Raw genomic sequence first — 12500 nt, forward strand, 5'->3', positions numbered from 1 at the left:
GTGTGTTAGTACGTTATAGATATAACCGTTGTGATTATTTTACTTAAACGCAAAGCATCAAGAGACGTCCATAGTTGCGTCATGTTCAAAAATATAAAAGGAATATTAAAAACAATTTTTTTTTTCAAAAAATGACGCGCAAAGTTTAGCATTGCTTTTTTCAGAATTAATTTGTCACGTCCGCGTTATGAAACAAAACTCACCAAAAAGAAAAATTCTTTGGCCGGGAGAGTTATAGTAACTACCGGCCCAACGACTCTTCCATTGATTCTACTATGGCGACCTTCGATGCAATTGATGATCTCAACCCTATGAAGCCGATGCTTCGGCATTCCGGTAATTTACCGAAGAAGAAAAATGTTTATCGTTCATGTATATCTTTGCAACTTCCAGCACCGATTGATCCATTGGACGCGATAAGGGGGTCATTGAGTTGCTTTGACCTATCACATCAACAAACAGCGGAGAATATAAAACCGAAGGGCAAAATTAAGAAAGCTTTTTCAAAGTCAAGCAGCGATCCTGGACCTTTGACCTTTGAGGTAAGCGATGCGATTAAGGAGTCAACCAGTTGCCCTGAAATTAAATCGTATCAACAAGCAACGAGGAATATAAAACTGATGGGCAAAATAAAGAAAGCTTTTTCGAAGCTAAAGCGATTTTTCAAATCAAGCAGCGATCCTGGACCTTTGAACTTTCAGGTAAGAGAGCAAAAAATCTCAATGAAAAATGAAATGATAACTGACTATAATTTTGACACGGCGAGTCTGCCGTGTTTGTCAGTAAAAGAATCGATGACAAGCCTGAACTCCCTGCAACCCTGTCCAGAACCTTGCTTTCAAGAACATAGGCCCGAAGACGTCGGAACTTCAGTCGACCCCTCTGACAGTAGTAGTATAGGAGACGTATCCCTGAACGTCTACGAATACGACTATAAACTGCCAAAACGTTCAGAGTCTTGCTTTCAAGAACATAGGCCCGAAGACGTAGGAAGTCCAGTCGACCCATCTGACAGTAGTAGTATAGGAGACGTATCCCTGAACGTCTACGAATACGACTATAAACTGCCAAAACGTTCACTATGTGGGAGAATTATCGGTGATCTTTTTTGCTGCCTCTGTTGTTGCCGATGTCCGATTGATATAACCGAAGAGCAAGAAATCATGCTGGATTTTGCACCTTATATTGTTGATTACAATTTTTGAAGTTACATTTGTTCGAGTTTGGATTTTATATACAATGATCATATATACACCGGCCCTTATAAGGGCCACCTTTTTCAATTATATACACCGGCCCTTATAAGGGCCACTTTATACAATTATATACACCGGCCCTTATAAGGGCCACTTTATACAATTATATACACCGGCCCTTATAAGGGCCACCTTATACAATTATCTATACGGCCCTTATAAGGGCCATGACCCCACCCCAGATCCCTGTTGGATCACCCCGGCCTGCCCCCTCTTTCTCTTTCCTTATTCTTTTTTATTTTTTTTTTAATTTTATTTTTTTTTCTTCCTTTCTCTTTTTATATTTTTTTCTCTCTTTTTATTTTTTTTTTACAAAATTCTAACCGTGAGGGTTTTGGGTTATTTTAAAATGATTGACTATGCTTTCAATCAATCTCCTCTTTCTCTTTCCTTATTCTTCTTTATTTTTTAAAATTTTATAATTTTTTTTCTTCCTTTCTCTTTTTATATATTTTTTTCTCTTTTTAATTTAAAAAAAAATCCTAACCCTGAACCCTCTTCCGCACTAGGACAGGACTGTCCTGGGACAGTCCTGTCCCAAATCTGTAACATATAGAATTTAGAGAAATCTTCCGCACCTATTGGGACGGGACAAAACAGTCCCGTTGTGTCCCAAGCCGTTGTGAAAATGCTACAAAATCAACGGGACAGGACTGTCCCAGTCCCGTGTTCATATCGTTTGTGGTAGTAGAAAAATATAGCAGCCTTCCGCACGAGGACAAAAAAGTCCCAGACTTGGCGGCGCCGTGTCAAAATTGAAATGCCTGTCTTTATTTTCTGCATCCCTACTACTACTACTACTACTACTACTACTACTACTACTACTACTACTACTACTACTACTACTACTACTACTACTACTACTACTACTACTACTACTACTACTATTTCTACTGTTGCTTCTGCTGCTGCTAATGCGACTAATATATTAAAACCTACATCCTTTACATTTTGTATTTATTTCCAATTCCATTGTATTTATTTTCCAACAATAGTCCACACTTTATATTAGTTCACGGTCTTCTATCTACTTCTTCTTCTTCTTCGTTCCTCTGATGGACATCTATGGCTGCAGTCCGATATCTGCTATGAAGTCTGTGGTCCGCTTTAGGTCCTCAGCCTCACCATAGAGCTTTGTGTTGAGTGTTGTAGGGGTGACCCAGTGGTTCGAACGTTGCACGTTGTATAATGGGCAATCCATAAGCACATGTAAATTGGTTTCATGGTCGGTTCCACATGGGCAATAAGGGGTTGTTCCAATACCTAGCTTTGTAAACATATGTCCTCTTAGTCTATTGTGTCCTGTTCGGAGGCGGAATAGAGTGACTTGGCTACTTCGCTGAATGGCATGGATTGGATCCTGCTTGTTGTGTTCTAGGTGTGTGTCATTCCTTTCTTTGTCTATTTTTAGCTTTATTATTTTCTTTTGCTGATGGTAAGTGATTGACGACTTCGGTTGTTCCTTCTGGGCTCCTTCTTTGGCCAGTTGATCGGCAATTTCATTTCCATATATACCTACATGACTTGGAATCCACTGCAGCACAATTTTTCCTGTTTTATCAGATAAGCCCTCAAGGGCCTCCACAGTGTGTGCGGCTTCAGAGTCCTGGTAATTTTCAATAGACCGGAGAGCATCATCAGAGTCTGTCAAGTAAACCACATTTTCCCCGTATATTCTGTGATCTCTGGATAGTTCTTTTGTTGCATTGAGGATGGCTTTTTCTTCAGTTTTAGTACTTGTGCACATTGAACCCACTGATACAGATATTTTTGTTTCTGTTTTATCTGTCCAGTGTATGAGTGCACCAGCACCTCCATTCATGAGGGGGCCGGAAACTGAGCCATCTGTATAAACTCTTATCCAGTTGGTCATTGGGTATTTTTTATCGATCATCTTTAGGGTTTGAGCATTGTCATTATTGCTTCGAATGTTTTTCTTGTTGATGGTTATGGATTTTTGTTTCTTTTTCCACGGTGGTGGTTTGAGATTTGGGACATTGATTTGGGCAATATCTTCCTTTGGTGTCACTTTATATTCGCTCTCTAGTTTTTGTCCCAAGGCGATGAAGTTTTCCCTTTTGAGTCGATTCTCTTTCTTTTCCATTGTACTTGGATGCAGTGGTTGGGATTCCATGAATTTTATCTTTGAGAATTGTGTCACTATTTTTAAATTTCGTTGTTCTTTGAGAGGTTTTATTCCTGTGTGGGTTTCCATCTTGTGAATTGGTGTTGTTTTCATTGCTCCAGTGATCACGCGTAGGCATTGGTTTTGGATTTTTTCAACCTTTTGAAATTGAGCCTGTGAGCACGTTCCCCATGCCAATATGGCATAGTCTATTGCAGGTCTTACATATCCAAGATATGTCTTCTTCAGGACGTTTGAGTTTGCTCCCCATTGCGTTCCAGCAAGTTTTCGGAGAAGCTGCATTCTCTTGTACCCTTTCTGTTGACTTTCATCTATTTGATGTTTCCAAGTGAGTCGAGGGTCAAATTTCACTCCTAGATACTTAGGCATAAGGTCTTCTCTCAGAATCTTTCCATCTAAAGTTAATCGCATAGATTGCTTTTTGGTTGATAAGCTGAATGTTGTGTATGTGGTTTTATCAGCATTTACTCTCATACCCCAGTCTTTTGTCCATTTGCTCAAAGCATCAAGAGTCATCTGTATCCTGGCCTTTGCAGTACCAATATTTCTTTCAGTGCATATCAGTGCAAGGTCATCTGCATACATGGCTGCTTTTACTCCTCTGCATTTGGTTTCGCAGATGTCATTGATAAAAACGACAAAGAGGGTTGGTGAGAGAACCCCGCCTTGTGGTACTCCATTTGTCATGTTCGTTAGCTTGCTTTTAGAGTTTTGAGATTGGACTCTTGCTTTTCGATTTGTGAGGTAATCTTTAATCCATGCAAACATGTTGTGTGAAACGTTGGCTTTCTTAAGTTTGAGAAGTAGTCCTTTTGTCCAGACTTTGTCAAATGCCTTTTCCATATCCACCCAAACTGTGACTGTGTGTTTTTTTTCTTGGTAACCATTTTCGATCAGCTGCGAGATGTATGTTATCTGGTCCTCTGTGCAGCGTAATTGTCTGAAACCAGCCTGTTCATCTGATATCAACTTATTGCTTTCTAAATACCATTGGAGACGGCGATTAACAATTCTCTCCATCAGTTTACCCAAGCAGCTTGTCAAACTTATTGGCCGGTAGCTTTCGGTTTTATTTTTTGGCTTGCCATCCTTCTTAATTGGTATCATGGTTGCCTGTTTCCATTTGAGTGGAAGTTTACCCTGTTTCCAACTTGCATTGAACAGTTGTTTCATTTTCCTCTTTGTGAGGGTTCCTAGGTGTTTCAACATGTCATTAGTAACATCATCTGGACCTGGTGATTTGTTCGTTTTTAGAGATTTCAAGGCAATTTCTACTTCTTCTTTTTTAATCGAACTGAACATGACATCATCTGTGGATTCTTTGGGTGTATCCTTGTGTTTTCTCAATTCTTTGTGGACTTCTCGTTTTCGTTCTTTTCTAATCTGTATACTCCCAACACTTGAGTACTGCTTCATAAAACAGTTTGCTGCTTGTTTTTTGTTGAGAATCCTCCCCTGATCATCTTCTACTGATGGTGCAGCATATCTGTTTTCTTGTCCACTTAGAGCTTTGGTTAGGTTCCATAATTTTCTTCCGTCTCTGTCGTAGTCAAGTTGTCTGGTTTTTTCATGCCATGCTTCCTGTTTTGCTTTTATTGTTTCTTTCCTGAGAGTTTTTTCAGCCTCTTTGTAAATTTCCATATTCTCATCATTTGGCTCTCTCTCTGCTTTTTTTCTGTGTTCAGTGACGTGGCTGTTGAGACTTCCTAATTTTTCTGTCTTCTATGCTGCATTACACAGTTCCTCCCCGCCTCCCCTCTTTTAAATTAATTAAGTACGCACCTTTTATAAATTTCTATTCTCATCTCATGTAGTTCCATATCTGAAGCAGACGTCGGAGGTCATCTTCCGCCAAGCTGATCTATCTCTTGCCAATTCTATTAAAGCAGCGCCACCTTTCTCAGCTTCATCTGTCCAAGTTCTTATCCCTTTCAAATACGTTATTCTTTGTCTTCCTCTTATTCTTTTTCCATTCATCTTTCCAGTCAAGGCGAGTATTTCCAAACCAGGGTGGCGGATAATGTGTCCTAAAAATTCCATTTGGCGTTTGATGATTTTTGTTATCAGTGATCTTTTTCTGTTTGCCATTTCTAAAATTTCTTCATTTCTTTTCCTTTCCATCCATGACACCCTCATCATTCTTCTGTAAAACCACATTTCCACTGCCTCCAGTCTTTTAAATTTCTATTGCTCTGTTTTAATTCGCGCTTCCTCACAAAGTAGCATACAATTTCCTGCCCATCAATGTTTTTCTTTATGCATCTTAACAACGCCACTACCACATTATCTCATTCGTCTGTAGTTTTTAATTCATCATGTGTTGTTGATGAAGGGGAAACCCGAAACGTCCATTTTATCTGTTTTCGTATAGTAAACTGAAGCTTACATTCAATTTCACAGTTATGATTTATTTATTTATTTCAATTCTGAATATAAAAAAGCAAGAACAATTCAAAAAATAATTCTATGTGATGAAACCACGTACAGAAGGCATAGCAACATAAACATTTTCGGCAATTTAAAAACGTAAGTTTATAAATATAATTTAAGAAGTGTCACACTTTGTGACACAGCAGTAACGTGTCTAAAACCGGTCGCACGTCTGTTCGTTACCTTGTGGGATCAATTGTCTTTATCGTTATTTATTTCGGGAATTTTCAATGAAAATATTTTTAAGTAAGTCCTTCTGAGCCACTTGGACTCATTGTAAGACCTATTAGTATTATTATTATTATTATTATTATTATTATTATTATTATTATTATTATTATTATTATTATTATTATTATTATTATTATTATTATTATTATTATTATTATTATTTATTATTATTATTATTATTATTATTATTATTATTATTATTATTTAAATTTACAGTAAGTATCAATGAATCTAAATCATCTCTAATAATTTTCATTGATTTTTGTTGCAAGTAGGAGTAGGTTTGAGTCTTGTTATTAAAAAAGAAACAACAGTATTTTCTTTTATTTAAAAAAAAAATTTTTAAGTCCTTTAAAGCCTTGTAGCCAGTGACTTCTTATACTATCAGTAGACAATGGGTCTAGTGGTATGACACTCGCTTTCGGATCAGAAGGTCCTGGGTTCGAGCCTCGCTCGTCACATAGTTGAGTCCTTGGAAAAGACTCTTCACTCACATTCTCTCATCGTACTCAGGTGTAAAATGAGTACTTGGCCGTTAACAGCGTTGTCTTTGTCCGAAAAATTGTAATATCGCCTAACAGGCGTCATGTCTCGTCCTACATGTTAAATGTTGCTGTTGACCAGGGACCCCTTGTAAAGCGCATTGAGCACGTTAAGTGGATATTGCGCTATATAAATGCTCAATTAGAACTCTCATCATCATCATCATCATCATCATCATCATCACCGTCGTCGTCGTCGTCGTCGTGGTCTTTATCCATCATCATTATTGCAATTATCGTCGTCACTATTGTTTATTTATTTAATCGTTTATTTATTATTTTTGTATTTTTTTTTCTTTATTTTGCGACCTTATTGCCTTACATAATTTCCCTTATTTACACTCTTCAATAAAGAAGATCATTCATAATCACGTGACGTTGTGACATGACCACATCAAACAAAATGGAAGGGAGCAACAACAAACTATTACCAGCCTTAGTCTGTGTAATTTATTTCCTTCTTATAGCTTCGCCCGGAATATTTTGTGGGCAAGAGCATGTGCATTCATTTGAGATAAATGAACAAGATATAGTTTACGCCAGTGATAATCGTCTTTTATCGCGTAACAGACGAGATGTTGCAGAGACGAAACAGGAGGAGTCAGATGATCGGTGTGAGAAACAAAAGATAAATTTTGCAGAACTCACCAAAAAAATTAAGGATGGAAAGCGATTGGAAGAAACGGTGAATATTTACAGTTGCTAGTTTGATTTAATGTGCTACAAACGTTTTGATTATTGTTCAAATAATTGTCAGCCGACATAACTGACTTGCCTATTTTGTTACTTCTACTTCTACTTCTACTTCTCTATGTCTTATTCTCTTATCTTCTAGAATGATGATTATGATTAGATAGATTATGATGACTCTACTAGAACCTTACTTAGACTTAGACTAGACAATGTCATCGATCACTTTTTCATTTTCGATTACTGATTAATATGCTTAAAAAGAAAGAGGCTAGGTAGACCAAAATCTTGGTCTCCATAGCCAAACTGGCCAGTTTTGGCTAGGGCGGAGACCACGATTTTGGATTCCCATAGTAAAATCGTATTTCGTTACGGACGGAACTGTTACTGGTATTGGTATGTTGAAGAAGCGAGTTTTGTCTTCTATTTATATTTATTGACTGTGCTTATTACCAGGAGTGTCTACGTACACGGTAACCGGACACCTACCCTCAGGATCTACGTACACAGTAACTGGTTTGTCGTTGCAATTTAAGCAATCGATGACTGATGGACCTCGCTGTCCTGTGCATGCGCATGTGTATGTATGTGTGTGTGTGTGTGTGTTTGTGTTATTCTTTTTAACCAATACAATTTTACCCATTAAAGGTGAGATTCACTCTTACGTTAACCTAATGCCAGATGTCTTAATGTTATAATTAGAATACAAGCTATATGCGATTATTATAGTTTCATTGAAGCCCGAGTCGAAATAATCTTACTCAGTAAGTTACTTCTCTCCTGATGGAAACGATGTATTCTTCATAAGCAATAGAGAAACTATTATGTGGAGAAACAAGTCAGTGCCACTGTGAAGAGATGAAAATTGCACGAAACACTTGCTGTGAAACACCTTTGCAACACTCCTTTGATCTACATCATCAGGCAACCCATTGTTTCCTTCATGTTCCCCAATCTCTCCCCCCCCCCCCCCCCCCCCCAACCTTTCTCTCTTGTCATAGTTTCATCCCTTCCCATTCCCATCTCGTTGTAAAACGAAAACTTTCTGCTCAGTTTTCAAATACCTGTAGGATTAATAACCAAGACATTGGATAATGGGTGTCTGATGCCAAACTATAGAGTCTCTGTTTGACCAATTTAGTCATGCATGTGGCAGCCCAGCTACTTTTGTTTTGCCTGTATCACACAAAAAGGGGATTGTGGGGGTGGGAACGAAAGACATCAAGATCATCAGTTACCGTGCACCAAGGGCCAGTGCCCCCTTGTCCTTCCATCCCAAAGCATGATACAAGTACAAGGTTACTGGGTATCTTACCATGTACGTAGATTCCGAGGCTAGGTGTCCAGTTACCATGTACCTAGACACTCTGTATTCCCAACCGGTGTTAGGGATACAGTAGTACAATTTGTGCATTCCCAACCTGTGTTGGTAAAGTATTTAACCCAAGAAGTGGCACAGGGCTGTTAATCTGCAGGTTTCCTCTGTGGTGACAGGACCGATTAAATCAGCCCATTTCCAAATGGCTAAGAAATATAAATTTTATTTTTTATACTGATAGAACTGCAATCCACAGTAAAAAGTTTTGGAAAGGATGCATCACGGATGCCCGCCTGGCATTTTTAATTCCATTTGGTTTTGAAATTCTTTGGAAAGTTATGCCTAGAAACCACAAACTTGTAATGCTGGAAAAAAATTGAATTTTCAGTCTCTTTAAGAGCAATTTAAATAATTTTAGCCTAGCTGGTACTTTTCTTTTCTCCTTTTTTTTCATTGATCGGCGAAGCAGATTGGGATGGGGGTTGGGGGAGGGGGGGGAGGTTAATTCAATTCATGCATTGTGGTGCCACGCAAAGTGACGTAGCTCAAAGGCCTCATTTAGCCATGTCATTTAACGAGAGAGAGGGGAATGGAATGTGGAATCGTCATCTCAACATCACACCAAACATGGACACATAGGAAAGGGCCTAGTTCCCCATACTACTGGGACTTGAAAATATTTCCTGTCATCTTGGCTACAAGTGTTAGTATATCAAAAGATAATCAGTGACGAAAATGCAGTGACACAATGAAATCCAATCACGTGACAAACTCAAAATATTTCCTGTCATCTTGGCTACAAGTTAGTACAAGACAATCAAATCAAAAGATAATCAGTGACGAAAATGCAGTGAAACAATGAAATCCGATCACGTGACAGACAAACTAAAATCATTCAGTCTTGGTCTCGTATGCTAGCTTATAAAAGAAAGCACCAGTTCGGAATATGAATAGCCCATTTTTACTATCCACAACACTGGTGGGGAATACGTAAATTCTTCTGTTCCCAACACTGGTTAGGAATAGATACTGTGCTATTTATTGCTTGTTTGGTTTTGATGTTGTTCTTGTTTTGTTTTTAGCTTTTTTAAAAAAAGGCTTTGTAGTAATATTACCCTGCCCCTCCCCTTCGCTGTTAATGATTGGTTGTTTGTTTTGTTTTTTTCCTTATATTTCAGCATGAGTTTACCAATGAGACAAAATTCAACTTGGCTTTAGCATGGGCTGGATCAGATGACAACGGGGTAAGTTATTTATTTTGTTAGGATTTAAAAAACAAAATGGGGTAGCTGTGATATGGCACGAAATCCAATGAAGAATTTCAAAGTGCTGTACAAGTCATCATCATATCTTGTCGCGCCAGTGAGTCAGCCAGTCCCGGGCAGTCTGGTTGCATTCCCTCAGGTCAGCATTGGTGCAGTGAGGTCCCAGCGAGCATTCGGACAGGATGTGGTCCATGGTCTGTCTGGGGTGACCGCATGGGCATTCAGTGCCCGGTGAGATTTTCCATTTAAAGAGGTTGGTGGCGGTGTTTCCCACCTTTGCTCTAGCTCTGTTCAACGCCACCCATTCTTTTCTCTTGAGGTCTGTGCCTGCTGGGAGCTTTTCTGTTGGGGGCTGGAGGGCATCGTTTGCTGTCTTGTCCCATTCTACCCATTTGTCCAGGCGGAAGAATGCTGAGTGGTCTGGGTGAAGGCTCTCTACTGTGAGGAAGCTTTTTCTTGATTTGAGCCTGCTTTTGGGGCAATTGTGGTCATGAAGGAGGTGTCTCTGGTCCATTTCCTGTTTGTATTTTTGTATTTGGGCATGAGTTTCCCTCCGGATGTGTGGTGGGGCTATTCCTGCTGCACGGTAGACCAGTGGTAATGGTGTTGCTCTCAGCTGGCCCGTTATGATCCGGCAGGCGTTGTTGAGCTCGGGGTCTAGCTTGGAGGCATGGCATGATCGGGCCCATACAGCTGAGTAGTACTCCGCAGTTGAGTAGCTGAGGGCCAATGCTGTGGTCCTAAGAGTTTTAGGGTCAGTTCCCCAGTTCATGTTTGCCAGCTTTCCAAGGAGGGCATTACGCGTGGACACTTTTGCCTTGGTCTTTCTCACGTGTTCTCTGAAGGACAGAGTTCGATCAAGCGTCACTCCGAGGTACACTGGGTGGTAGTTGTACTCTAATGTCTGGCCATTCCACTTGATGTTAATTTTTTGTGGGCTTGGTGGTTGTTGAGGTGAAATTCACACACTTGTGTTTTCCCTGGGTTGGTGTTCAGCGAGTTTTTAGTGTAGTACTTTGTAAGGGTGTCTAGGGCATTTGTTAGTCTGCTCTCGATTGGTTGGAAGGACACATCCTGTGTTGCGAGGCATAGGTCATCAGCATATATGAATCAGCGGATATTTGGGAACTCAGGCTGATCATTTGTATATATGTTGAAAAGTGTTGGAGCCAGCACTGATCCTTGGGGAAGACCATTCTTCTGGGTGCGCCACCTGCTCTTCCGGCCATCCAAAGAAGCGCCTGTTTTCGAGAAGTGACTGGATAATATTTACAATTTTCTTATTCTTTATCATTTTAGCCACTTTGAGGAGTAGGATCTTGTGATTCACTGTGTCATAGGCTGCAGTGAGGTCGACGAAGACTGTGCCAGTGACCTGTTTTGTCTCAAACCCATCTTCTATGAATTGTGTAAGGTTAAGAAGTTGACCACATGTTGACCGTCCTGGTCGGAATCCAGCCTGGTCTGGAGACAGTTGTTCGTCTAGACTGGGTGACATGCGGGACATAACCATTCGCTCAAATAGCTTGTATGCGATGCACAGGAGGGAGATCGGGCGATAGCTTTTCTTGGATTTTGGATCTTTCCCCGGTTTCAGTAGGGCAACTACTCTTGCTTTCCTCCATGCACTTGGCAGCCTGTTTGTCCTTGCGCATACATTGAAGAGTCCAATAGCCAGGATAGGGTTCTCGGGCCAAAGTGTTGAATCATCTCAGTTGTGATTCCATCCAGTCCAGATGCTTTTCCTGCCTTCAGATGGGACAAGGCCTCTAGTAGCTCCTCCAGGGTAAAAGAGTCAAGTACAAGTACAAGCCAACAACAACACTGAACAAATAGGGCAATAATAATAATGATAATAATATAACAATATAATATTCTTATATAGCGCCCATTAATCCACTGACAAGTGCTCTATGGCGCTTTACAATCACTCAAGACTATATAAACTAGCATTCACACTAGCACGCTCACACACATACACCCGTACACACACATACGGAAACTTCTCCGCATCCACATACACAAACTCTTTACATGCACATTACAACCCTAAATTAAAACATAAAGCATCAATTGTCGAGAAACGCTCTTTTAAATGATTGAGTTTTCAATTTCTTTTTAAAGGTTTCTAAATTTTTACTATTCTTAGTATTATAAGAAAGGGAATACAATAAGGGGATACAGAAACAATATTTTGCTCATTTTACACGAGAGTGTGTTGAGAAAATGTAAAATATGAGAATTTTCCAAGAACTCATCGTTTCATTGTTAACACACACCCTGGAATTAAAGTTAAGAAGTGGGATGTCACATATTTCACATGTTGACTATGTTGTGCATTTTACCCCAAACAATGCAATCTCTCAATATTTCATTTTCGCCATCAATTTTTAAGAATTATCATTGTGCCTGTATTTTTCCATCAATTATTATGAAATTTTGTATGCACAGCAATAATATTATTGTGGTCTGTTATATTTCAAGAAATCATAAAAATCTATGGATAACTTTTGTTGCTCGTCAACCATCAAAAAGTGTCTCATTATCTTGTGACCACCGGATATAATATATACTGTACCAAACTAGTTGTCCCTCCAAGACGCAAAAATGCTGGAATGAGTT

General features: G+C 39.4%; 1 protein-coding gene across 2 annotated transcripts in view; it reads left to right on the forward strand.

Annotated features, from left to right (window-relative positions):
* Positions 1 to 12500, forward strand: part of LOC144974657 (sortilin-like) — a 54423-nt gene that overhangs the window by 6570 nt on the left and 35353 nt on the right. The window contains exons 1-2 of one of the 2 annotated variants that reach the window (XM_078917740.1): positions 6970 to 7290; positions 9792 to 9857. In XM_078917740.1, coding sequence (XP_078773866.1) covers positions 6991 to 7290; positions 9792 to 9857 — 366 coding nt within the window. In that variant the 5' untranslated portion in view covers positions 6970 to 6990. Of the gene's footprint in view, positions 1 to 6969; positions 7291 to 9791; positions 9858 to 12500 lie in introns of those variants that run through there. The other variant, XM_078917741.1, reaches the window with a different exon arrangement.

Source organism: Berghia stephanieae, chromosome 6 (genome assembly GCF_034508935.2).
Source record: "Berghia stephanieae isolate SIO BIC M18660-M18661 chromosome 6, UCSD_Bste_1.3, whole genome shotgun sequence".
Classification (NCBI taxonomy): domain Eukaryota; kingdom Metazoa; phylum Mollusca; class Gastropoda; order Nudibranchia; family Aeolidiidae; genus Berghia; species Berghia stephanieae.